Source organism: Bufo bufo, chromosome 5, assembly GCF_905171765.1.
Source record: "Bufo bufo chromosome 5, aBufBuf1.1, whole genome shotgun sequence".
NCBI lineage: Eukaryota > Metazoa > Chordata > Amphibia > Anura > Bufonidae > Bufo > Bufo bufo.
The window spans coordinates 282,195,168-282,218,054 of NC_053393.1; the positions used below are offsets into that span (position 1 = coordinate 282,195,168).

At 45.0% G+C, this 22,887-nt stretch overlaps 1 protein-coding gene across 2 annotated transcripts in view; it reads left to right on the forward strand.

Moving 5' to 3' along the window:
• TGFBR1 (transforming growth factor beta receptor 1) overlaps positions 1-21,917 on the forward strand; it is a 319,080-nt gene extending 297,163 nt beyond the window's left edge. For both annotated transcript variants that reach the window (XM_040431743.1, XM_040431742.1), the window contains one exon: positions 20,887-21,917. In XM_040431743.1, the coding sequence (XP_040287677.1) occupies positions 20,887-21,012 (126 nt within the window). In that variant the 3' untranslated portion in view covers positions 21,013-21,917. The remainder of the gene's footprint in view (positions 1-20,886) is intronic.
• The last annotated feature ends 970 nt before the right edge of the window (positions 21,918-22,887 follow it).

The window sequence follows — 22,887 nt, forward strand, 5'->3', positions numbered from 1 at the left end:
CCCTGACGGACCAGGAGAGCCAGACTCAGCATCTGACATGTTTTTAAACGGTTTATCATTTTGGAATTTTTCCATAAATGGACTGCCATTTTTTTCTATGGCCAGTTTCTTTTCTTCCAGTATCCTTATCTCCTCCTCTAGCTTATCCAGCTTAGAGGAGAGAAAAGTTTTTTTACGCTTAGGCAATAAGCCCTCCTGTAGCTTCATATTTTTTTTGTTCCAATTTAACTTTTCTCAAGTCTTTTTTAATTTCATCATATAGCTTTAAATAAAAAAACACTCTTGAAGCAAAATTGTCTGCAGTATCTGTGGGTCCTTGCACACCCCAGTTGCGGATCACCTTGGTCACATCCACATCAGCCCCACCTAGGTGAGACAAACCAGACTCTCCAGGGCGAGATATACTTGCTCCACTGACCCCGGAAATCTTTCCCATCTGCTTATCCATTAACACTTTAGGGCCAGCCACCCTCCGCGCTGCTTGTTCAGCAGCACAACCTTTTTTGACCGTGCCCACCACTTGTTCAGCAGTGGACATTTTTGCATTACAGGGCTTAACCACATGAACGCCGGCCTGGTCAAGGGTCGAGTCCAAGCTCCTGCCTTATTTAATATTTCCCCGGGTCTTCCCCGAGAGATGGGTCTCCAGGCCTCTCCTTCCCACTGCGCTCCTCTCTGGGGCGCTGGATTGCAAAACGTTTGCAAAGGTCCCATGTCGCTTACCTCCTCCTGGCTGCGACACTACCCCCGATCGTTTCATACCATCAGACGCTGTGTCCAATGCCTCTGGACTGCATGGTCTCTCTGTGCCTTTAATTTCTACCTCCACTTCATAAACCACAGGTGCAGGCATATCCTGTGTCAGATCCATTCCTTCCATCGTCGTGCTCCTCTTGCGGCCACCCGATATAGAACGCCGGACGGCCGCAGCCCGGGTGTCCATACCGGGAGAGAACGCCACCCCCTGGGGGAAAGGGCAGCGCTCCCCCCGGCAAACACCGTTGGCCTCCAAGTCTTTCCTGCAGCTCTCACCTTCCAGGACCTGGGATGATGTCACACTGGTCAGCTGACAGGAAGTGATGCAAGCAGGAACCCAGAGCACCCAAACTCGGCAGGGTGGGTCAGTGTGTGACAAAGGTTAAAATTTATAAAAAGTGGGCGGAGTCAACAACGGCCAATCAAATTTTAGTCTGTTGTTTTAATGGGGAAATGAAAAACTGACGCTGATCTTACACTGTTAATGGCAGGGTCCCCAAACTTGGTACAGTTGGACAATTTAGGAATAAAATTCTGAAAAGTGGGCGGGGCCAAAAACAACCAATCAGATTTCTTTGATTTGGGGGTACATACCCCAAACTTTCCATACTTCTTCATCCTATAGCAAAGTTCGTTGCTTGTGCTTTAATAACTGTTCCCACCCTCCGGGCCCCTGTGGCGGGCCCCCAAACGCTACTTTTTTCCCTTAGACTTTGACAGGGAAAATTTTCAAGTCGCTCTCACCCTCACAGTTTTGAAGCTACATTCCCCAAACTCGGATCACATATTATTGGTGTCACCCCGAACAAAACTGTGAATTTTGGGGGGACACCCCAAAGTGGGCGGAGCTAGCAACGACCAATGAAAATTTAGCAATTTTCTGTACGCTACTCCCTTCCACAGTTTTAGGAGTACAATTACCAAACTTTGCACACTTGTTCGGCACATACCCGAATAGGTTGCTTGTGCTTTGTTAAGCGATCCCACCCTGCAGGCCCCTGGGGCGGCCCCCCGAAGATGCCATTTTTTCCCATAGACTTTCATTGGAAAATTTTTAACTTTTGCCACTCGTACAGCTTTTAAGTTAAATTCGCCAAACTTGGGTCACTTAGTCATGGGGTCAACCTGAACATTTCTGTCACATTTTGGGGACTCTAAAAAGTGGGTGGGGCCACAAACAACCAATCAAATTTCAGCCATTAGTTTAAATGGGAAAATGTAAAACTGCCGCTGCTCTTACACTGTTAATGGCAGGGTCCTGAAACTTGGCACAGTTTGTCACTGGAGGACTGTGAGAATTTGTCTGATTTTGGGGATGCTAAAAAGTGGGTGGAGCCACAAACAACCAATCAGATTTTCCCTAATGACTTCAATAAGAAATCTTTAAAAAGCTGTCATTCTCACAGTATTTAAGCCACAGCACCCAAACTCGGCAGGGTGGGTCAGTGTGTGATAAAGGTTAAAATTTATAAAAAGTGGGCGGAGTTTACAACAACCAATCAAATTTTTGTCAGTTGTTTTAATGGGGAAATTTAAATCTGCCTCTGATCTTACACTGTTAATGGCAGGGTCCCCAAACTTGGTACAGTTGGACAATTTAGGATTAGGATTAAAATTCGGAAAAGTGGACAGGGCAAAAAACAACCAATCAGATTTCTTTGATTTCAATGGGAAAATTGAAAAATGCTGAAAATTGAAAAATACTGCCATTATTGATGTCAGGGGCTTCAAATATCAGAAATCAGGTCATAGGTTACTTCCACTCCAAAAATAGAAAAAGTGGGCCGAGCCAACAACAACCAATCAGATTTTCCCTATTGACTTCAATTAGAAAATTGAAATTGCTGTCATTCTCACAGTATTTAAGCCAGAGTAACCAAACTTTGCACCATTGTTCAATGGGTGACTGAAATTAAAATTTATAAAAAGTGGGTGGAGTCTACAACAGCCAATCAAATTTCAGCCATTAGTTTAAATGGGAAAGTTTAAAACTGCCTCTGCTCTTAGACTGTTAATAGCAGGTTCCTGAAACTTGGTACAGTTGGTCACTGGAGGACTGTGAGAATGTCTGATTTTGGGGACGCTAAAAAGTGGGCGGAGCCACAAACAACCAATCAGATTTTCCCTATTGACTTCAATGAGAAACCTTTAAAAAGCTGTCATTCTCATAGTATTTAAGCCACAGCACCCAAACTCGGCAGGGTGGGGTCAGTGTGTGACAAAGGTTAGAAGTTATAAAAAGTGGGCGGAGTCTACAACGGCCAATCAAATTTTAGTCAGTTGTTTTAATGGGGAAATGTAAAACTGCTGCTGATCTTACACTGTTAATGGCAGAACTTTTTATTTTAAATCATAACAAAACAAAGACCATTCCCAATAAAGGACTTAAAGCGAACCTTTCACCTCATTTTCACTTTATAAACTAGCAACAGTACCTTATAGATCATCTTCAGTGTGTTCTTATACATCCTTGTGCCGCTTTCATGCGCTGTATCTGCCTGAAAAAATTGTCTTATAAAGTTATCATTTCCTGCTCCAACAGTCACGCTAGAAGTCAAGGGGGTAGCCCTTCCCTCACCTCTGGCTGTACCTCCCCTGCCCTAACCCCGCCTCTATGCACTGTAATTGACAGCCGGCTCAGTCGCCGGGACCGCGCTAGTCAAGGCTGCACATGCGCCGTCCTCCTCACTCGCCGGCGAGCGACGAATGAGGAGGACGGCGCATGCGCAGCCTTGACAAGCGCGGTCCCGGCGACTGAGCCGGCTGTCAATTACAGTGCATAGAGGCGGGGTTAGGGCAGGGAGGTACAGCCAGAGGTGAGGGTAGGGCTACCCCCTTGACTTCTAGCGTGACTGTTGGAGCAGGAAATGATAACTTTATAAGACGATTTTTTCAGGCAGATACAGCGCATGAAAGCAGCACAAGGATGTATAAGAACACACTGAAGATGATCTATAAGGTACTGTTGCTAGTTTATAAAGTGAAAATGAGGTGAAAGGTTCGCTTTAACCCAGCCAGACTCCCACCCCACCCCCCCTTCTACATTCATAGTACCCATTCATGCACATCCATACACTATTTACATATTTACATATCAACATATTGTCATGTCCCATCCTGACGGTGTGCGGAGGTCGGCCAGAATAGCAGCACGAGTTTAGTGTTTTGTTTTAGAGCCGTGCTGGGTCCGCCTCCCATCAGGTGCACTGGGGGTGGGGTTATGAGTTTAAATAGCACTCCACCCCAGTGCTCTGAGCGGATTATATTCATCACTTTGGTCTTGGAAGCTAGAGAGGAAGGTTGTCTGTTCCAGCGCAGAGAGATAAGTGTGGTTTCTTGTTTGATTGTTTGGTGTCATCTCTCCCATCCAGGTTCTGTGCGAGCAGGCTGCTCCTATTTCCCTTCTTCACCATCTCAGGGAATTTAGGGTGTTTCAGTCCAGGCACGGGGACACATCATACCTGCCATTAAGGTCTGCATGTGGGCTGAGCATTGCAGGGAGAGAGGTCAGGGATAAGTTAGGAGGTGACCTTTCCCCTGCCTCTCGCCTAGAGCCTGGTTGGTGGTTTAACTGTTAGTCTGTGTGCACGTCCGCCGTGACACATATTTAGATAACTAAGACAATACTAAAAGAATAAATAAATTAAAAGACAACAATATATACAATATATACAAGACCTATTCATAACCCTAAATCTTACTTATAACCCATCACCCGTCCCCACATAACACACCAAACCGATCTCCCACAGAAGTTCAAGAGGATAACCCCGAGCTTCTCCAGTTCCATAGTTCTCCCCAGTCGGACTGGGGCTGACCGGTTTGTAAGGAAAAAAAAAGAATTATTATTATTTAATTTTTTTTATTATACACACACACATATAAATATATATACATAACCCCCCCTCCCAACCTGACTAACCCCAAAACATTAAGTCCCTATATAGTCAACTCATACATATACAATATACTTATCATATAATACATGACACAAAATCAGACTTTTCAGCTATGGTTCAGTGCCTGTAAACCAAACCATCCTGCTTCATCATAAAACAAAAATCTAATAGTGTCATGCCAGCCCACCACCAGGGCTGAGAGTTACTCGGTTAGTGTACCCTGAAACAAAAGCCCCTCCACAGATGAGAGACTTTAGGGCCACCCAACCTTTCGTTCTCAAGAGAGCGCACTTTATCCAGGTCAACCATGATGTTCCTATATACCGTCTCCACTGAGAGGACTTTAGAACTCGTCGACACTAGACACCTTGCACACCAAATGTGATACCTGACCACTGCGCTAACTAGGAATAAAGTGCAACGGTCCCGTCCACCTAGGTCTTTGAACGCACCATAGGCCCACTCTGCATAGGATAGGGCAGCCAGCCTAGGCCAGCCGATGGAAGTCCCCACCCTTTTGTAGACCTCTATATTAAAAGGACAGTGAAGCAAGAAATGGTCCATACTTTCCAGCACAGCACCGCACTCCTCCTGGGGACAACCCCTTTCCTCAGAGTTTCTACACTTTACATTATCCCTTACATATAGCTTACCATGGAAGCAGCGCCAAGCCACATCCCAAACTTTCAAGGGGATCCTCACCGAATTTAATAAAGTCAACCTGCCCTCTAGATCCCGACTTGGGCAATCCCTCAACGCCAACGGAGGCTGGAAGAAGGTAGACAGGACCTTAAAATCAAGGTCGAACCTCGACTTGGTCTCTATCTCTCCCCTCCCGAGTCCCCATCGCTTTATAATTCTCAGGACCGGGGCAACATAAGCCGGGAGATATCTCTGCCTTGACGAGCGTAGGTCTTTCACACGCCCTCCTGTCTCCCATTCCTGGAAGAAGGGCCGAAACCATTCCCTACAGCAGGAATTCACCCACAAAGGAGCCCTCTCCATCCAGAGGATTGCAATGTTAGCTTTTAAGAAGGTATTCGTTAGGAATACCACTGGGTTGACCATATCCAACCCCCTTGGTCTCCTTGGTCGGTAAGTGACATCTCTCTTGATTAGGTTCAGCCTGTTTCCCCATAACATCTGGAAAAACAGGCTGTAGACCGTTGCCCAGAGAGAGCCTGGCAGGACACAGACAGTGCCCAAGTACAATAGTACCGGGATCAGATAAGCCTTGCACAGGTGAACCCTTTCCCTGAGGGTCAAAGACCAACCCTTCCAGCGGTCCACCTTTTGACCGACATCTTTCAGTCTGCCTTCCCAATTTTTCTGATGATAGTCCTCATCCTGGCCAAAATTGATGCTGAGAACTTTGACAGTTTTCTGAGGCTCTGGGAGAGTGCCCTGGAGATCAAAAGCAGGATCTCCTTCTCCCAAGAGAGTTTCGCATTTATCAAGGTTGATCTGAGACCCAGAAACCACAGAATAACGGTCCACTTCCGACATCGCCCACCCCACCTCCTCACCAGAAGAGGCAAAAATGGTGACATCATCCGCATACGCTACCACCCTCAAAGACGGCCCCCTTGCCCCCGCCAGTTCCATCCCCACCCCTGCTAACGGTCCACGATCTACCCTTCTAATGAAGGGATCTATCGCAAACACATACAGCAAGGGGCTTAAGGGACATCCTTGACGGACACCGGAAGTCACCTCGAAGGGCTGTCCTGACCAACCATTAACCAACGGGAAACTCTCAGCCCCTTTGTACAAAGCCTTTAGCCAATTCTCAAACCTCCCCGACAGACCGTACCACAAAAGGACGGACCACAGGTACTCGTGGTTCACACGGTCAAAAGCTTTAGCCTGATCCAAAGTCCAAAGAAACCCCTTCCAAAGGCCCGCCCTGCCCCGCTCCACGGCCTCTCGGACACTGAGAATGGCGCTAAAAGTGCTCCAACCGGGAACTGTGCAGTGCTGAGCCCCTGAAAGAAGTCTCGGTGCAAACTTCACCAATCTATTAAAAAGTATTTTTGCCAGGATCTTTCTGTCCGTATTGAGAAGCGATATGGGTCTCCAATTCTCAATACGGGATGGATCTTTGCCCTTTCATAGAATAATCAGGTCTGACTTACCCATTGACTTTGGTAAAGTGCCAGAGGAAAGACACTCATTAAAGACCTTAGTCAAAGGAGGAACTAACTGTTCCTTGAAAGTCCTGTACCACTCAGATGTTAAGCCATCCGGACCTGGCGATTTCTTGGGCCTAAGCCCTTCAATGACCAGTCTCACTTCCTCTTCCCTGTTTAGTTCAGACAAAACGTCAAGAGAGGGGTCCATTCCTGCCTTGGGAACAGCTTCAGCCAAGAAAGCTGAAAACTTGTCCCGATCTAGTTCTTTCCTACTCAAGAGGTGAGAGTAGAAAGACCTGACCACCTCCAGGATCCCTGATTTGGACCTATTCAGGGATCCTGTACTATCAATCAGGCCTGTCACCAGCTTACGTTTTACTGACATCTTACAGTTGCCGTAAGGGTTGGGCGAGCGGTATTTCCCGAAATCCCTCTCGACAACCAAAGATGCGTACTTATCGTACTGACACCTCTTAAGCAAGGACTTCACAGGAGAGATATCCTCACGGCTACCTCCCGTCGAGACCAGACTTTCAAGTTTCTTCCTCATTCCTGGTACAGATTATTTCTGTCTTGGCACCTGAGGTACGAAAGCTCTCGGAAAAACCTTGCCGTCCTTGTTTTAAACATCTCCCACCACTCTGACTTACTGTTGCAGAGGTCCACTAACTGTTCCTGGCCCTGAAAGAACTCCTCGAAGGATTGTCTTATTGTCGCATCTTCCAGGAGAGATGAATTCAACTTCCACAAACCTCTGCCCATAGAAAAACAAATTAAACAGTGATCGGAGAAAACAGCTTCCCCCTTCAAATAAAACCGATCTATCCTAGAACTATGGCTACCTTGATGAAAGGTGAAGTCCACGTGGTCTGGCTTATGCTTTAAATAAGCATCCACCAGACTAGCTTCCTCAACTATCTTACTCAATACGACGCCATCAGTATCCAGCCTGACTCTGGAGCCTCCCCTATCACAGACTCTTGTCACATTGTTGAAGTCTCCACCAAAGATCACCTGATGGCTGGAAAAAAGGTAAGGTTTAATCCTCATGAGGAGACATTTACGATCCCACACAGTTTGTGGACCATAAATGTTAATGAGCCTCAGCTCTTGTCTTCCCATGAGCACATCCAGGATCAGGCACCTTCCCATTTCTAGTTCAATTACTTTCCTGCATTCCACTCTTCCAGCGGTTTTAAAAAGTACCACTACCCCGCTACGTGGTTCGGCCACAAGAGACCAGAAAGATGGACCATGCCTCCACTCTCTCTCTGCTATCTCCATCAACTCCGTGGAAGTCAACCAGGTCTCTTGCAAAAATAAAATATCAGCATCAAAATGGCTGAAAAAAATCAAAGGCCACATAACGAGCCACGTCTGACTTAATGCTAGCAACGTTAATGCTTGCTAGCGTCAACGGGGTGAGTTCCGCCATCATAAGTGATTGAATTAGATAGCTTTCTTCTTAACCCTACCGCCACCCTAACCATCACAACCATCTGACTCCTCACTTTCTTTCTGCCTTTTCAGGCATTTGGAAAAATTCATATCACATTTCTCTTTGCCCACAGGATCTGACTTGCCCCCCCCCAGAAGGTTTCCCCTCTGAAGGGCAGAGCCCGGCAACCCGCGAGGAGGCCTTCTCACCCTCCGGCACTGCATCCCTCGCTTCCCCCTCAGCCAAGCCAGCCTCGGAGGTATCGCTTAGGACGCCATACCGGTTGGAGACCTCCACAAGAGGGGCACCAGCCGAAACCTTCCTTTGTATCTGGTCAAGGGAGAGTGGGATGGATGGATCCCACTCAGGAGAGGCCTTCCTGCCCTCTCTCTTGCTGTTTCTCTTCTTACCCTTCTTGTTCCTCCTCCTCACCAACCATTCACTGTCCTCCTCATCCACACTATCCCCACCTGAGGAGACAGAGACAGCGGAGAGGTTGGCCTCTTCAGGATGAACTCCGGGGTTCCCATCATAATCACTGTCATCTTGGCCACTATTGGCCGGATTCTCAACTAGGGTACCAATTGAGGGATCAGCTACCTCCTGCTCCCTCTGTTTGCGGCGTTGTTCCTGCCGCCTGGCCCTAGCTGCCGTAATTTTTTTTTTCCTTATCGGAATCCTTTTTGCTTCCTCCAGTGCTGGGATCCCCGGCACTTGGCCCCTTCACCAGCCTGCCCAGTCCCGGCAGCAGCCTCTTCACCAACTGCAGGCCCAGCCTTGCGGCTAGTATCTGCCTGGTTCTGAGCCTGTCCCTAAGCCTGGTTGGCAAAGGCAAGCGGACAGCGACTAAACGGGTGACCCAGGTCTCCACACAGGTTACACCTGATCTTCTGACAGGTTGCGGCAAGATGGTCACTCCCTCCACACCTCACGCACCTCTGGGTCTTACATTGTGCATTGAAGTGTGTGGGGTCGCCGCACCTGTGGCAGACTTTTGGCTGCCCCTGGTAAAAAACCATTATCCGATCCCTCCCTTTGAAGGCCGAGGAGGGGATATGGGTAACAGAATTTGCCTGGGCCCTCAACATCACGTTAAAGGTCCAGGCCCCTGACCAAATACTGTGCTCGTCCAGGACCTTGGCTGGGTAGCCCACTTCACGGTAGCGACCCAGCCAGGTCGCTATGTCTACACTAGAAAGAGACTCATTACAAGTTAACACAGTCACTTTCTTCACCTTGTTCTGGCGGGTGATAGCCTGGACGGCAAAACCCTGCCACTCCGGGGTGCTCTTTATCAGCTCATATCTGGACCAGAAGAGCTCAAGCCCCTCTGGTCGGACAAAGCTAACATCAAAGAACTTGGTCCCGTAGGGATGGATGAGGGCATAGATGTCTTTCGCCTCAAAACCCATCTGCAGGAAAAGCTCCACAACAGTCTTCCTGGAAGGTGTTGCTTCCTTACCTTTCCAAAATAGACGGGCCACATTCCTACAGTCCCCCCCGGGTGTGGGGTGAGTCCAGACGGTCTCACCCTCCTTCTGCTCTCGGAAGGTTCTCAGCCCGTGTCTCTCCGTCCAGAAAGACAGGTCAACTGATTCACCCTCTACTTGTATGGAGGTCTCCGCACCCTCTTTCAAGGCCCCCAAGAGGCGCCGTTGCAAGTTACCCTTGCCAGATCCTGTGGGCAAAGAGTCCCTTGTTCCCTGCTGAACGATATTTGAAAACGTACGTTTTGCATTTTTTCCCTGTCTCACCCATTCTTCCTCCTCCTCCTCTTTTCTCAATTTCTCCATATCCTCAGCAGTCAAAATCCTTTCATCATATTCTTCTTATATCCTCATTTTCACCGCCTACAACATTCCCACTTCCATCATTTCCACTCACTTCCATATTTTCACTTACTTTTGTATTCCCACTTGCATCCACACTTGCATCCACACTTGGTCCTGCATTACTGACTCCATTCTCCCCTTCTTTCATACTATCTTTCATATCTCTTTTTACCTCGTTCACTCCACTTTTCACCACATGCTTATCACTTTTACCCCGGGAACCACCACTCACTCCCCCTAGACTGGCCGGGTTCTCACCACTTGGCTCTCCTGACCTTAGTGGTGCCTTTGCAGGCACCACCACCCCCTCTACCGCAGAAGGAGCCACCTTGTCCGCCCTTTTCACGACCTTGTCCGCAGCCATAATCTCCCGCTCTGTACAACCTAGCTCCACATCAGGAGCTAGGCTGGGCTCAGCAGCGGGTTTTGAAGTGTTTGAAGGGCCATGCACCAACACCTCTCTCTCCACAACTTTGGTTCTATTTTTTTTTTCCTTTACTTTCTCCTCTTCAGGTATCTCCTCATCTCCAAAATAGAGCCTACCTACCGGGGATTCCAGCTGCCTGATGCTCTGCAATATCAAACCACCAGACTCACCTTCATTCCCGGAGGCTGCTCCCTGACTCCAAGAGGGTTCCCCCTGCCCTGCTGGCAAGGGGTCCTGCCCAGAATTTTCAGCCACTACTGTTTTTCTCGGGCTCCTGATCCGCAGCCCTGACGGACCAGGAGAGCCAGACTCAGCATCTGACATGTTTTTAAACCGTTTATCATTTTGGAATTTTTCCATAAATGGACCGCCATTTTATTCTATGGCCAGTTTCTTTTCTTCCAGTATCCTTATCTCCTCCTCTAGTTTATCCAGCTTAGAGGAGAGAAAAGTTTTTTTACGCTTAGGCAATAAGCCCTCCTGTAAGCTTCATATTTTTTTGTTCCAATTTAACTTTTCTCAAGTCTTTTTTAATTTCATCATATAGCTTTAAATAAAAAACCACTCTTGAAGCAAAAATGTCTGCAGTATCTGTGGGTCCCTGCACACCCCAGTTGCGGATCACCTTGGTCACATCCACACCAGCCCCACCTAGGTGAGACAAACCAGACTCTCCAGGGCGAGATATACTTGCTCCACTGACCCAGCAAATCTTTCCCATCTGCTTATCCATTAACACTTTAGGGCCGGCCACCCTCCGCGCTGCTTGTTCAGCAGCACAACCTTTTTTTACCGTGCCCACCACTTGTTCAGCAGTGGACATTTTTGCATTACAGGGCTTAACCACATGGACACCGGCCTAGTCAAGGGTCAAGTCCAAGCTCCTGCCTTTTTTAATATTTCCCCGGGTCTTCCCCGAGAGACGGGTCTCCGGGGCTCTCCTTCCCACTGCGCTCGTCTCTGGGGCGCTGGATTGCAAAACGTTCGCAAAGGTCCCGTGTCGCTTACCTCCTCCTGGCTGCGACACTACCCCCGATCGTTTCATACCTTCAGACGCTGTGTCCAATGTCTCTGGACTGCATGATCCCTCTGTGCCTTCGATTTCCACCTCCACTTCATACACCACAGGTGTAGGCGTTTCCTGTGTCAGATCCACTGCTTCCATCGCCGTGCCACAATTGCAGCCACCCGATATAGAACGCCGGACGGCCGCAGCCCGGGTGTCCATGCCGGGAGAGAAACCCACCCCCTGGGGAAAGGGCAGCGCTCCCCCCGGGAAACACCGTTGGCCTCCAGGCCCTGCCTCCAAGCCTTTCCTGCAGCTCTCACCTTCCAGGACCTGGGATGATGTCACACTGGTCAGCTGACAGGAAGTGATGCAAGCAGGAAGCCACAGCACCCAAACTCGGCAGGGTGGGTCAGTGTGTGACAAAGGCTAAAATTGATAAAAAGTGGGCGGAGTCTACAACGGCCAATTAAATTTTAGTCAGTTGTTTTAATGGGGAAATTTAAAACTGCCGCTGATCTTACACTGTTAATGGCAGGGTCCCCAATCTTGGTACAGTTGGACAATTTAGGATTAGGATTGAAATTCAGAAAAGTAGACAGGGCAAAAAACAACCAATCAGATTTATTTGATTGATTTCAATGGGAAAATTGAAAAATGCTGCCATTATTGATGTCAGGGACTTCAAATATCAGAAATCAGGTCATAGATTACTACGGGTTCAAAAATGGAAAAAGTGGGCGGAGCCAACAACAACAAATCATATTTTCCCTATTGACTTCAATGAGAAACCTTTAAATTGCTGTCATTCTCACAGTATTTAAGCCAGAATACCCAAACTTGGCACCGTAGGTCATTGGGTTACTGGGGTCAAAAATTTTATAAAAAGTGGGCGGAGTCTACAACGGCCAATAACATTTCAGCCATTTGTTTAAATGGGAAAAATTCAAACTGCCGCTGCTCTTAGAGTGTTAATGGCAGGGTTCTGAAACTTGGCACAGTTGGTCACTGGAGGACTGTGACAATGTATATCTCATTTTGGGGACGCTAAAAAGTGGGCGGATCCACAAACAACCAGATTCAGATTTTCCCTATTGACTTCAATGAGAAACCTTTTAAAAAGCTGTCATTCTCACAGTATTTAAGCCACAGCACCCAAACTCGGCAGGGTGGGTCAGTGTGTGACAAAGGTTAAAATTTATAAAAAGTGGGCGGAGTCTACAACGGCCAATCAAATTTCAGCCATTTGTTTAAATGGGAAAAATTCAAACTGCCGCTGCTCTTAGACTTTTATTGGCACAGTCTTCAAACTTGGCGCAGTTGGTCACTGGAGGACTGGGATTAAAATTCAAAAAAATGGGTGGAGCCACCAACAGCCAATCAGATTTCAAGCCAACATCCTGTGGTTTCTTCAGAAACGACACCATCTAGTTATTATTATTCTTGGCGCCCCCTCACTTTCTAAATGCTACTCCTCCTACAGTTTTAGGGGTACATACCCCAAACTTGCCACACTTCTTCGCCCTATAGCGAACCTCGTTGCTTGTGCTTTAATAACCGTTCCCACCCTCCGGGCCCCTGTGGCGGGCCCCCAAACTATTTTTCCCATAGACTTTGACTTGGAAAATTTTCAAGTCGCTCTCACCCGCACAGTTTTGAAGCTACATTCCCCAAACTCGGATCACATATTGTTGGTGTCACCCCGATCAAAACTGTGAATTTTGGGGGGGGACCCCAAAGTGGGCGGAGCTAGCAACGGCCAATGAAAATTTAGCATTTTTCTATACGCTACTCCTCCCACAGTTTTAGGAGTACAAATACCAAACTTTGCACACTTGTTCGGCACATACACAAATAGGTTGCTTGTGCTTTGTTAAGCGATCCCACCCTGCGGCCCCCCGAAGATGCCATTTTTTCCCATAGACTTTCATTGGAAAATTTAAAACTTTTGCCACTCGTACAGCTTTTAAGTTAAATTCGCCAAACTTGGGTCACTTAGTCATGCGGTCAACCTGAAAATTTCTGTCACATTTTGGGGACTCTAAAAAGTGTGCGGAGCCACAAACAACCAATCCGATTTTCCCTATTGACTTCAATGAGAAACCTTTAAAAAGCTGTCATTCTCACAGTATTTAAGCCACAGCACCCAAACTCGGCAGGGTGGGTCAGTGTGTGACAAAGGTTAAAATTTATAAAAAGTGGGCGGAGTCTACAACGGCCAATCAAATTTTAGTCAGTTGTTTAAATGGGAAAAATTCAAACTGCCGCTTCTCTTAGACTGTTAATGGCAGGGTCCTGAAACTTGAACAGTTGGACAATTTAGGATTAGGATTAAAATTCAGAAAAGTGGGCGGGGCCAAAAACAACCAATCAGATTTCTTTTATTTCAATGGGAAAATTGAAAAATGCAGAAAATTAAAAAATGCTGCCATTATTGTTGTCAGGGGCTTCAAATATCAGAAATCAGGTTATAGATTACTTCGAATTAAAAAATAGAAAAAGTGGGCGGAGCCAAGAACAACCAATCCGATTTTCCCTATTGATTTTAATAAGAAAATTTAAAGTGCTGCCATTCTCACAGTATTTAAGCCAGAGTAACCAAACTTTGCACCATTGTTCAAAATTTATAAAAAATGGGTGGAGTCTACAACAGCCAATCAAATTTCAGCCATTAGTTTAAATGGGGAAATTTAAAACTGCCGCTGCTCTTAGACTGTTAATGGCAGGGTCCTGAAACTTGGCACATTTGGACATTGGGGACACTGAAAAGTGGGCGGAGCCACAAACAACCAATCAGATTTTCCATATTGACTTCAATGAGAAACCTTTTAAAAAAACTGTCATTTTTTTACAGTATTTAAGCGACAGAATCCAAACTCGGCAGGGTGGGTCAGTGTGTTACAAAGGTTAAAATTCATAAAAAGTGGGCGGAGTCTACAACAGCCAATCAAATTTTAGTCAGTTGTTTTAATGGGGAAATTTAAAACTGCCGCTGCTCTTAGACTTTTATTGGCACAGTCTTCAAACTTCGCACAGTTGGTCACTGGAGGACTGGGATTAAAATTCAAAAAAGTGGGTGGAGCCACCAACAGCCAATCAGATTTCAAGCCAACATCTTGTGGTTTCTTCAGAAACGACACCTTCTAGTTAACATTGTTATTGTTTTACTGTAGCGCTGTCCAGCCAAGGTGAAGGAGACGCCCACAGAGAAAGACTGTCTCCTCATTGCTTTGATGCTCAGTATTAGAATACTGAGTGGGAGAAATCCGGCAGGGCATAGGAGGCATATTTTAAAAAATCAAGCAGGGTGGCAGCATCAGCCCCGCAAGTACAGGTATATACTGTTTCTCCCTTAATAAAATAGCATGAAAGGTCCTCTTTAAAATTGAAAAAACTTTCCCAAAGATGTCACTTTATTGTATATTTTTAATGTCTGCAGTAAATCTTGTTGGCACACAATTCAGGCAACACAATTGCATTTTTAACCCCTTTAACCTCCTGTATGCTGCCGCTAGTGGCAGTTGAGCATGTGGTTACATCTCAGTGAGCAGAAATATAGAATTTAGGAAAAAAGCAAATAGCAAGTGGCACTATACAGATGGATTCCATTGAATAAAACTACTACTAGCTATAATACATTTTCAATTACATGCAGTTACAAAAGAATTCAGATCCAGGTGCTGGTTTGAAAACTGTAGAATATTATTTGTGGGACAACACCTTTTATTTCTGGGCAGTAGATTGTGCTGTGTGAACAGGGATGCAATAGCTTGTCGTCATACAATGGAGTTGCTTGCTGCCTCTAAATGCAGCTTTTTACCTCCACTGATAAGCATGCGGTTATCGGGAAGGAACAGTTCCTTCCGAATAATTGCTTGCTCCGCTTGTGTAAATGCGCTGTTATACAGAGAATGCTATCAATCTCTGAAAAAATCTCCCACATGAACTATGAAGTCCAAAAGAGGAGAGGTGTTTAATGTATAAATTCCAAGTTTTGTACATAAAACGTATGGAGGGGCACTCAAATATCAGGGGGCACCGGACAACAGAGGATTTGTGGAATAAAAATATTTAATAACCCTGGGTATGACACATAGTACGATAAAAACACAATAAACACAAATATCACCAAACGAAGGTTGATCCGAAAAAGTCACTTCAATCCGTAGCACCTGTGATATGGGGGGATAGTTGCCAGGTCTCTCCTCTTTCTCAATCGTCCGGACTCATGGGATGCCGTGGTGAGTCCGGACGATTGAGAAAGAGGAGAGACCTGGCAACTATCCCCCCCATCTGGCTGTAATGTACAGCTTTTAATGCCAGTCCAGGCACTTGACTTTATTTGAATCGTTTATGTATCACGCTTGTATCATACCATTTGCCACATGACGGCCGTTATCCATTGACTATTCCATATTTATTTACTAGTGAGATTGCCTGGACTACATGCTGCATGAGCTAGTCCGTAGGTCATATCACAGGTGCTACGGATTGAAGTGACTTTTTCGGATCCACCTTCGTTTGGGATCCCTACGCATTGTGTCCTCACAATAGGTGGAACGTCATCCATGTTGATCTATAGGGACTCGCGAATCCACCACCTCTGATTAGTACTGTATGCGCTGTCATTTGTGTTTATTGTGCCATACCCAGGGTTATTAAATATTTTTATTCCACACATCCTCTGTTGTCCGGTGCCCCCTGATATTTGAGTGCCCCTCCATACGTTTTATCTACATACCTCTTGGACTTGGGTGATCTTTGAGGAGTGCAGCTACCCATAGTGGTTTTCCAGGTGAGCCGCCATTGTCCAGCCCTCTATCAAATTCCAAGTTTTACGGAATCTTTTCCCACAAAATGTATATCAATCTTCTCAGCTCCTCCTGCTCTGTAAAATGCTGCAGATTGCATTAGATTTTGTGGTCACAGGTCCTCTTTAAAGAAGACCTTTCACCATTCCTGACATGCCTGTTTTAACTGTTTCATGCATTCTCCGTGTAATAAAAATTCTGGGGCATCCAATCTTATGGGTCTGTTGTGCCATTCCTTTATTATTTCAACTAGAAATTATGAATTGCTAGCAGTCTGCAGTAAGGGTACCAGGGCTGTGGAGTCGGTAAGCCAAAGCCCTGACTCCTCCATTTTCCCTCCTACTCCCTTCATACATGGCGCATGATAACTTAATTTAAGCTTTTTATCACCCTTATGATACAATAATCAAGCTATTTAGGTAGAACATAAAAATATATTTATTGGATACAACTTTAGAACACAAAAAACTTTCACTCAGAGCTCAGTCCCATATGGGGGCCACTCCTGCTCTCAGCTAATCAGATAACAATAGTCTTTCTGGTATGCCGGTTACCATAGAAACCTGTGTGTAGTGAAAGACCTGCTGAACTGTCTAGACTATATAGTTCATGACTAAAGTAAAATCTACTGACCAATGTACACTGCTAAAAAAAATAAAGGGAACACAAAAATAACATCCTAGATCTGAATTAAATAAATATTCTACTGAAATACTTTGTTCTTTACATAGTTGAATTTGCTGACAACAAAATGACACAAAGATAAAAAAATGGAAATCAAATTTTTCAACCCATGGAGGTCTGGATTTGAAGTCACACTCAAAATTAAAGTGGAAAAACACACTACAGGCTGATCCAACTTTGATGTAATGTCCTTAAAACAAGTCAAAATGAGGCTCAGTAGTGTGTGTGGCCTCCATGTGCCTGTATGACCTCTCTACAACGCCTGTGCATGCTCCTGATGAGGTAGCGGACGGTCTCCTGAGGGATGTCCTCCCAGACCTGGACTAAAGCATCTGCCAACTCCTGGACAGTCTGTGGTGCAACGTGACGTTGGTGGATAGAGCGAGACATGATGTCCCAGATGTGCTCAATTGGATTCAGGTCTGGGGAACGGGCGGGCCAGTCCATAGCATCAATGCCTTTGTCTTGCAGGAACTGCTGACACACTCCAGCCACATGCGGTCTAGCGTTGTCTTGCATTAGGAGGAACCCAGGGCCAACCGCACCAGCATATGGTCTCACAAGGGGTCTGAGGATCTCATCTCGGTACCTAATGGCAGTCAGGCTACCTTTGTTGAGCACATGGAGGGCTGTGCGGCCCTCCAAAGAAATGCCACCCCACACCATTACTGACCCAATGCCAAACCGGTCATGCTGGAGGATGTTGCAGGCAGCAGAACGTTCTCCACGGCGTCTCCAGACTCTGTCACGTCTGTCACATGTGCTCAGTGTGAACCTGCTTTCATCTGTGAGGAGCACAGGGTGCCAGTGCCGAATTTGCCAATCTTGGTGTTCTCTGGCAAATGCCAAACGTCCTGCACGGTGTTGGGCTGTAAGCACAACCCCCACCTGTGGACATCGGGCCCTCATATCACCCTCATGGAGTTGGTTTCTGACCGTTTGAGCAGACACGTGGCCACATTTGTGGCCTGCTAGAGGTCATTTTGCAGGGCTCTGGCAGTGCTCCTCCTGTTCCTCCTTGCACAAAGGCGGAGGTAGCGGTCCTGCTGCTGGGTTGTTGCCCTCCTACGGCCTCCTCCACGTCTCCTGATTTACTGGCCTGTCTCCTGGTAGCGCCTCCATGCTCTGGACACTACGCTGACAGTCACAGCAAGCCTTCTTGCCACAGCTCGCATTGATGTGCCATCCTGGATAAGCTGCACTACCTGAGCCACTTGTGTGGGTTGTAGACTCCGTCTCATGCTACCACTAGAGTGAAAGCACCGCCAGCATTCAAAAGTGACCAAAACATCAGCCAGGAAGCATATGAACTGAGAAGTGGTCTGTGGTCACCACCTGCAGAACCACTCCTTTATTGGGGGTGTCTTGCTAATTGCCTATAATTTCCACCTGTTGTCTATCCCATTTGCACAACAGCATGTGAAATTGATTGTCACTCAGTGTTGCTTCCTAAGTGGACAGTTTGATTTCACAGAAGTGTGATTGACTTGGAGTTACATTGTGTTGTTTAAGTGTTCCCTTTATTTTTTTGAGCAGTGTATTTAGAAAATGTCTTCTTTTAACTGTCCCTTTATGTTGAAAGTTAATCTTTGTAACTAGTGAGAAAACCTCTTTAATCCTGTTTTCTCTAGCAGATCTGAGATGAGTGCAGCCATTCCTTCCCAGTGCCTTTTTTCTCTGATCTGTAGCAGAGGAGCTTCACTACTGAGCACATTCATCTCAACTAAAAGCCTACTCAGCATACTTAGAACAGGAATAGAACAGACATTTATAGGACATTTCATCTTTTTATGAAAATATATTCAGCACCTACTGCATTGAACTTACTGTACCAATTTATTATATATTTTTGGAGTCCATTTTTAAAACGACTCCGACCAAAATGGACACAGACTCCACCGCCCTGAAGGGTACAGAGGGGTGTTAAACAGTTGGAGATGTTTCCATGCACAGTCTCACTCTATCTAGTCAGTGCTGCCATTGTCAGACTGTGCAGGTACATCTTCCCTTCCCCGACTGGTTAACACCTCTCTGTACCCTTTACTACAGAGTGCCGTCAATTCATTCATAATTTCTAGTATAAATAATAAAGAAATGGCACAACATAGTGTCATGAAATTAGATGCTCTAGAAATGTTATTATATGGCGAATGCATGAAGCTATTAAAACAGGCATGTCAGGAGAGGGGACGGGTCCTCTTTTACCGCCTCCGGACCGCATAACGCAGGATCGCGTTCCGGAGGCGGCTCACCCAGGCAGAGTCACGCATATACACGTCATCTCGCGAGACGCGAGATTTCCTGTGAACGCGCGCACGTTCACAGGAACTGCAGGTAAGCGAGTGGATCTACAGCCTGCCGTACTCAGGAGAAGTTGGGCAATGTGTTTTGGGGTGTCTTTTTACATATACCCATGCTGGGTGAGAGAAATATCTCTCTAAAAGACAACTTTTCCCATTTTTTTTATACAAAGTTGTCATTTGACAGAGATATTTTTCTCACCCAGCATGGGCATGTGTAAAAAGACACCCCAAAACACATTGCCCAACTTCTCCTGAGTACAGCGATACCACATGTGTGACACTTTTTTGCAGCCTAGGTGGGCAAAGGGGCCCACATTCCTAAGAGCACCTTTCGGATTTCACAGGGCATTTTTTACACATTTTGATTTCAAACTACTTCTCACGCATTAGGGCCCCTAAAATGCCAGGGCAGTATAATTACCCCACAAGTTACCCCATTTTGGAAAGAAGACACCCCAAGGTATTTCGTGATGGGCATAGTGAGTTCATGGAAGTTTTTATTTTTTTGTCACAAGTTAGTGGAATATGAGACTTTGCAAGGGAAAAAAAAAAATATCATAATTTTCCGCTAACTTGTGACAAAAAATAAAAAGTTCCATGAACTCACTATGCCCATCAGCGAATACCTTTAGGGTGTCTACTTTCCGAAATGGGGTCATTTGTGGGGTGTTTTTACTGTCTGGGCATTGTAGAACCTCAGGAAACATGACAGGTGCTCAGAAAGTCAGAGCTGCTTCAAAAAGCGGAAATTCACATTTTTGTACCTTAGTTTGTAAACGCAATAACTTTTACCCAAACCATTTTTTTTTTACCCAAACATTTTTTTTTATCAAAGACATGTAGAACAATACATTTAGAGAAAAATTTATATAGAAATGTAGTTTTTTTAAAAAAAAATTACAACTGAAAGTGAAAAATTTCATTTTTTTAAAAAAAAATTTCGGTAAATTTCGATGAATAACAAAAAAGTAAAAATGTCAGCAGCAATGAAATGCCACCAAATGAAAGCTCTATTAGTGAGAAGAAAAGGAGGTAAAATTCATTTGGGTGGTAAGTTGCATGACCAAGCAATAAACCGTGAAAGTAGTGTAGTGCAGAATTGCAAAAAGTGGTCTGGTCATTAAGGGTGTTTAACCTAGGGTGGCTGAGGTGGTTAAAGGCTGTCTGTGAAGGTTCTCATTTATCCAGGTCATGGTATATCTGTAAAGAATAAATCAAGGCAACTGGACTGGGAGGTCATTATCACCTACTGACTCCAATTAGGATAATGGAATCAACACCTTTGACCCCATGCTGGGTATAATGACCTCTGACCCCATGCTGGGTATAATTACCAGATGTTGATTCAGTTACATATTTATTCCCAGAGAATTCTTGTACAGTCACTCAGAATTGAGAAAGCTCGTTGGAAGTGAAAACGAGTGAAACGTTTTCAATAAATCTACAGTAAGTCCAGTTGCCTTGATTTATTCCTTACAAATACTCTTTAAAGGCTATTTCATTGTATAACTTTTCTGTTTAATTGGTAAGTTTGTCCTCGGTATTTAGTTCTGTGTTACAGTTTGTTAAATGATTAAGTAAATTTTGTTCTTTACCAGGCATTACGTGTCATGGCCAAAATAATGCGAGAATGTTGGTATGCCAATGGGGCTGCAAGGCTCACTGCTTTACGGATCAAGAAAACATTGTCGCAGCTTAGTCAGCAAGAAGGCATAAAAATGTAACCCATCATCCAGATCTAAAATGATCTACCTGGTTTGCCTGATCTGAAGAAACTGTGTTCTACCTCACTGAGGGAACAGTCTAACAATGCTGCCTTTCTGAAATTTCATAGGATAAACCTGCGAACCACTACATACAAAAACCCTTCATTTACTTTTTACGCTTTGATCACCATCTTCCGAGGACATACTGTAATTGTGTATTTAGAAATTTTTCTAATGGTACAATTGAACATGCTGGTTTTACTTTTCTTCTATTTCTGTTAATTCCCTTAACTTGCGCCTTTAACCCTTTCCTGCAACTTTTGGACATTTTGAAAATGCCAGGAATCTTTACTAAATTTCTGCTATTATAAGTTCTGTGTATCTTTCCTTCTATATTTTCATTAGACATTTCGAAAAACTTTCAAAATCGTATTGCTTAAAAATACCTCATTAGGATTTGGAGAAATTATGCAAATCAGGTTTTATCAATACTACCGTATATTGCATGCCTTCATAAATTTATTTTATTACCAGTAAGTGCCACGCAAAGCATATACATTCGTTTATATCTAATTGTTTGCATTGTGTTTATATTTTTTCTTTTAACCACAGTACCTAAGAACTTATGCAACAATTTGCTTTGCATTTAGCGAAATTAAAATTCCATGCTGGTTACAAACGAGAAAGATATTTTAAAACCAAATAATTTGTCAGCATAACAAGAACTATTGAATTTTTTTTTATTCCCATTAGAAAAATATTTAAGGGTTTTCTCTAAATACCAGGTTATCATTGTTTAAATGGCTGCAGTTCCAATAACACTCTAAGGCCTCATGCACACGGCCGTTGTTTTGGTCCGCATCCAAGCCACAGTTTTGGTGGCTCGGATGCTGACTCATTCACTTCAATGGGGCTGCAAAAGATGCGGACAGCACTCCATGTGCTGTCCGCATCCGTTGCTCCTTTCCGTGGTCCGCAAAAAAATTATAACATGTCCTATTCTTGTCCACGCTTTGCGGACAAAAATAGGCAGTTATATTAAAGGCTGTCCGCCATCCGTGTTTTGCGGATCCACGATTTGTGGACTGCAAAACACACAGCGGTCGTGTGCATGTAGCCTAAGGCTATGTTCTCACATTGTGGTAACATTGCGGATTGTGCTATTATGTTCCAAAATGAAAACAAAAGTGTGGCATTTAAAAATTGACTTATGTAAAATTAAAGTAAAAACCACAGCCTTTTGGAATGTGTATTTTCATGTGCTGCAAATGATCAGGCAGGTTTTCAGCACCTGAATGTTAACGCTAAATGATCTCCATTCACTGCAGTTAGAGATATGGAAAGCAATGAGACACCGAAACCCAAAGTATTAGATAGACAAATTTATTACAGTTAATTGCCCAGAGTACCCCTAACACCTGTTTTTCATGTCAGCACATTTCTTCCTCTGTCCTCTGCATCACTGCATCCTGGCAGGATATTTACCTGGCTTACTTCCTGTTCTAATCAGAATTCTTGCTAACCAAATCCATCATGCCTTGTACTGTAATGTTTCTCAGGGCCTGCTCCGCCTGCCACACAGTTTTTTTCTGCAGTAGTCGCAGTCTGTACCAGATCTGACTAGCCACACTGTTTTCTCTGCAGTAGTTGCAGTCTGTGTCATATGTGACCAGTAAATACAGTTATCTTTTTATTACCATAATTTTTGAACTTTGAAAATTGAGAAGAAAGCACCTGATTATCCAATAAGTTAATAGGAGAGACTAGCTGGATCAATTTCTGGATGTACTAACATGGCTAGGGGAGGCTTAGTGTGTTTGACTACTGCAGAGGTAACAGTAGCCTCGAGTAACAATTCGGAGCAAAGCATGCTGGATTTGGTGAGGAAATCCA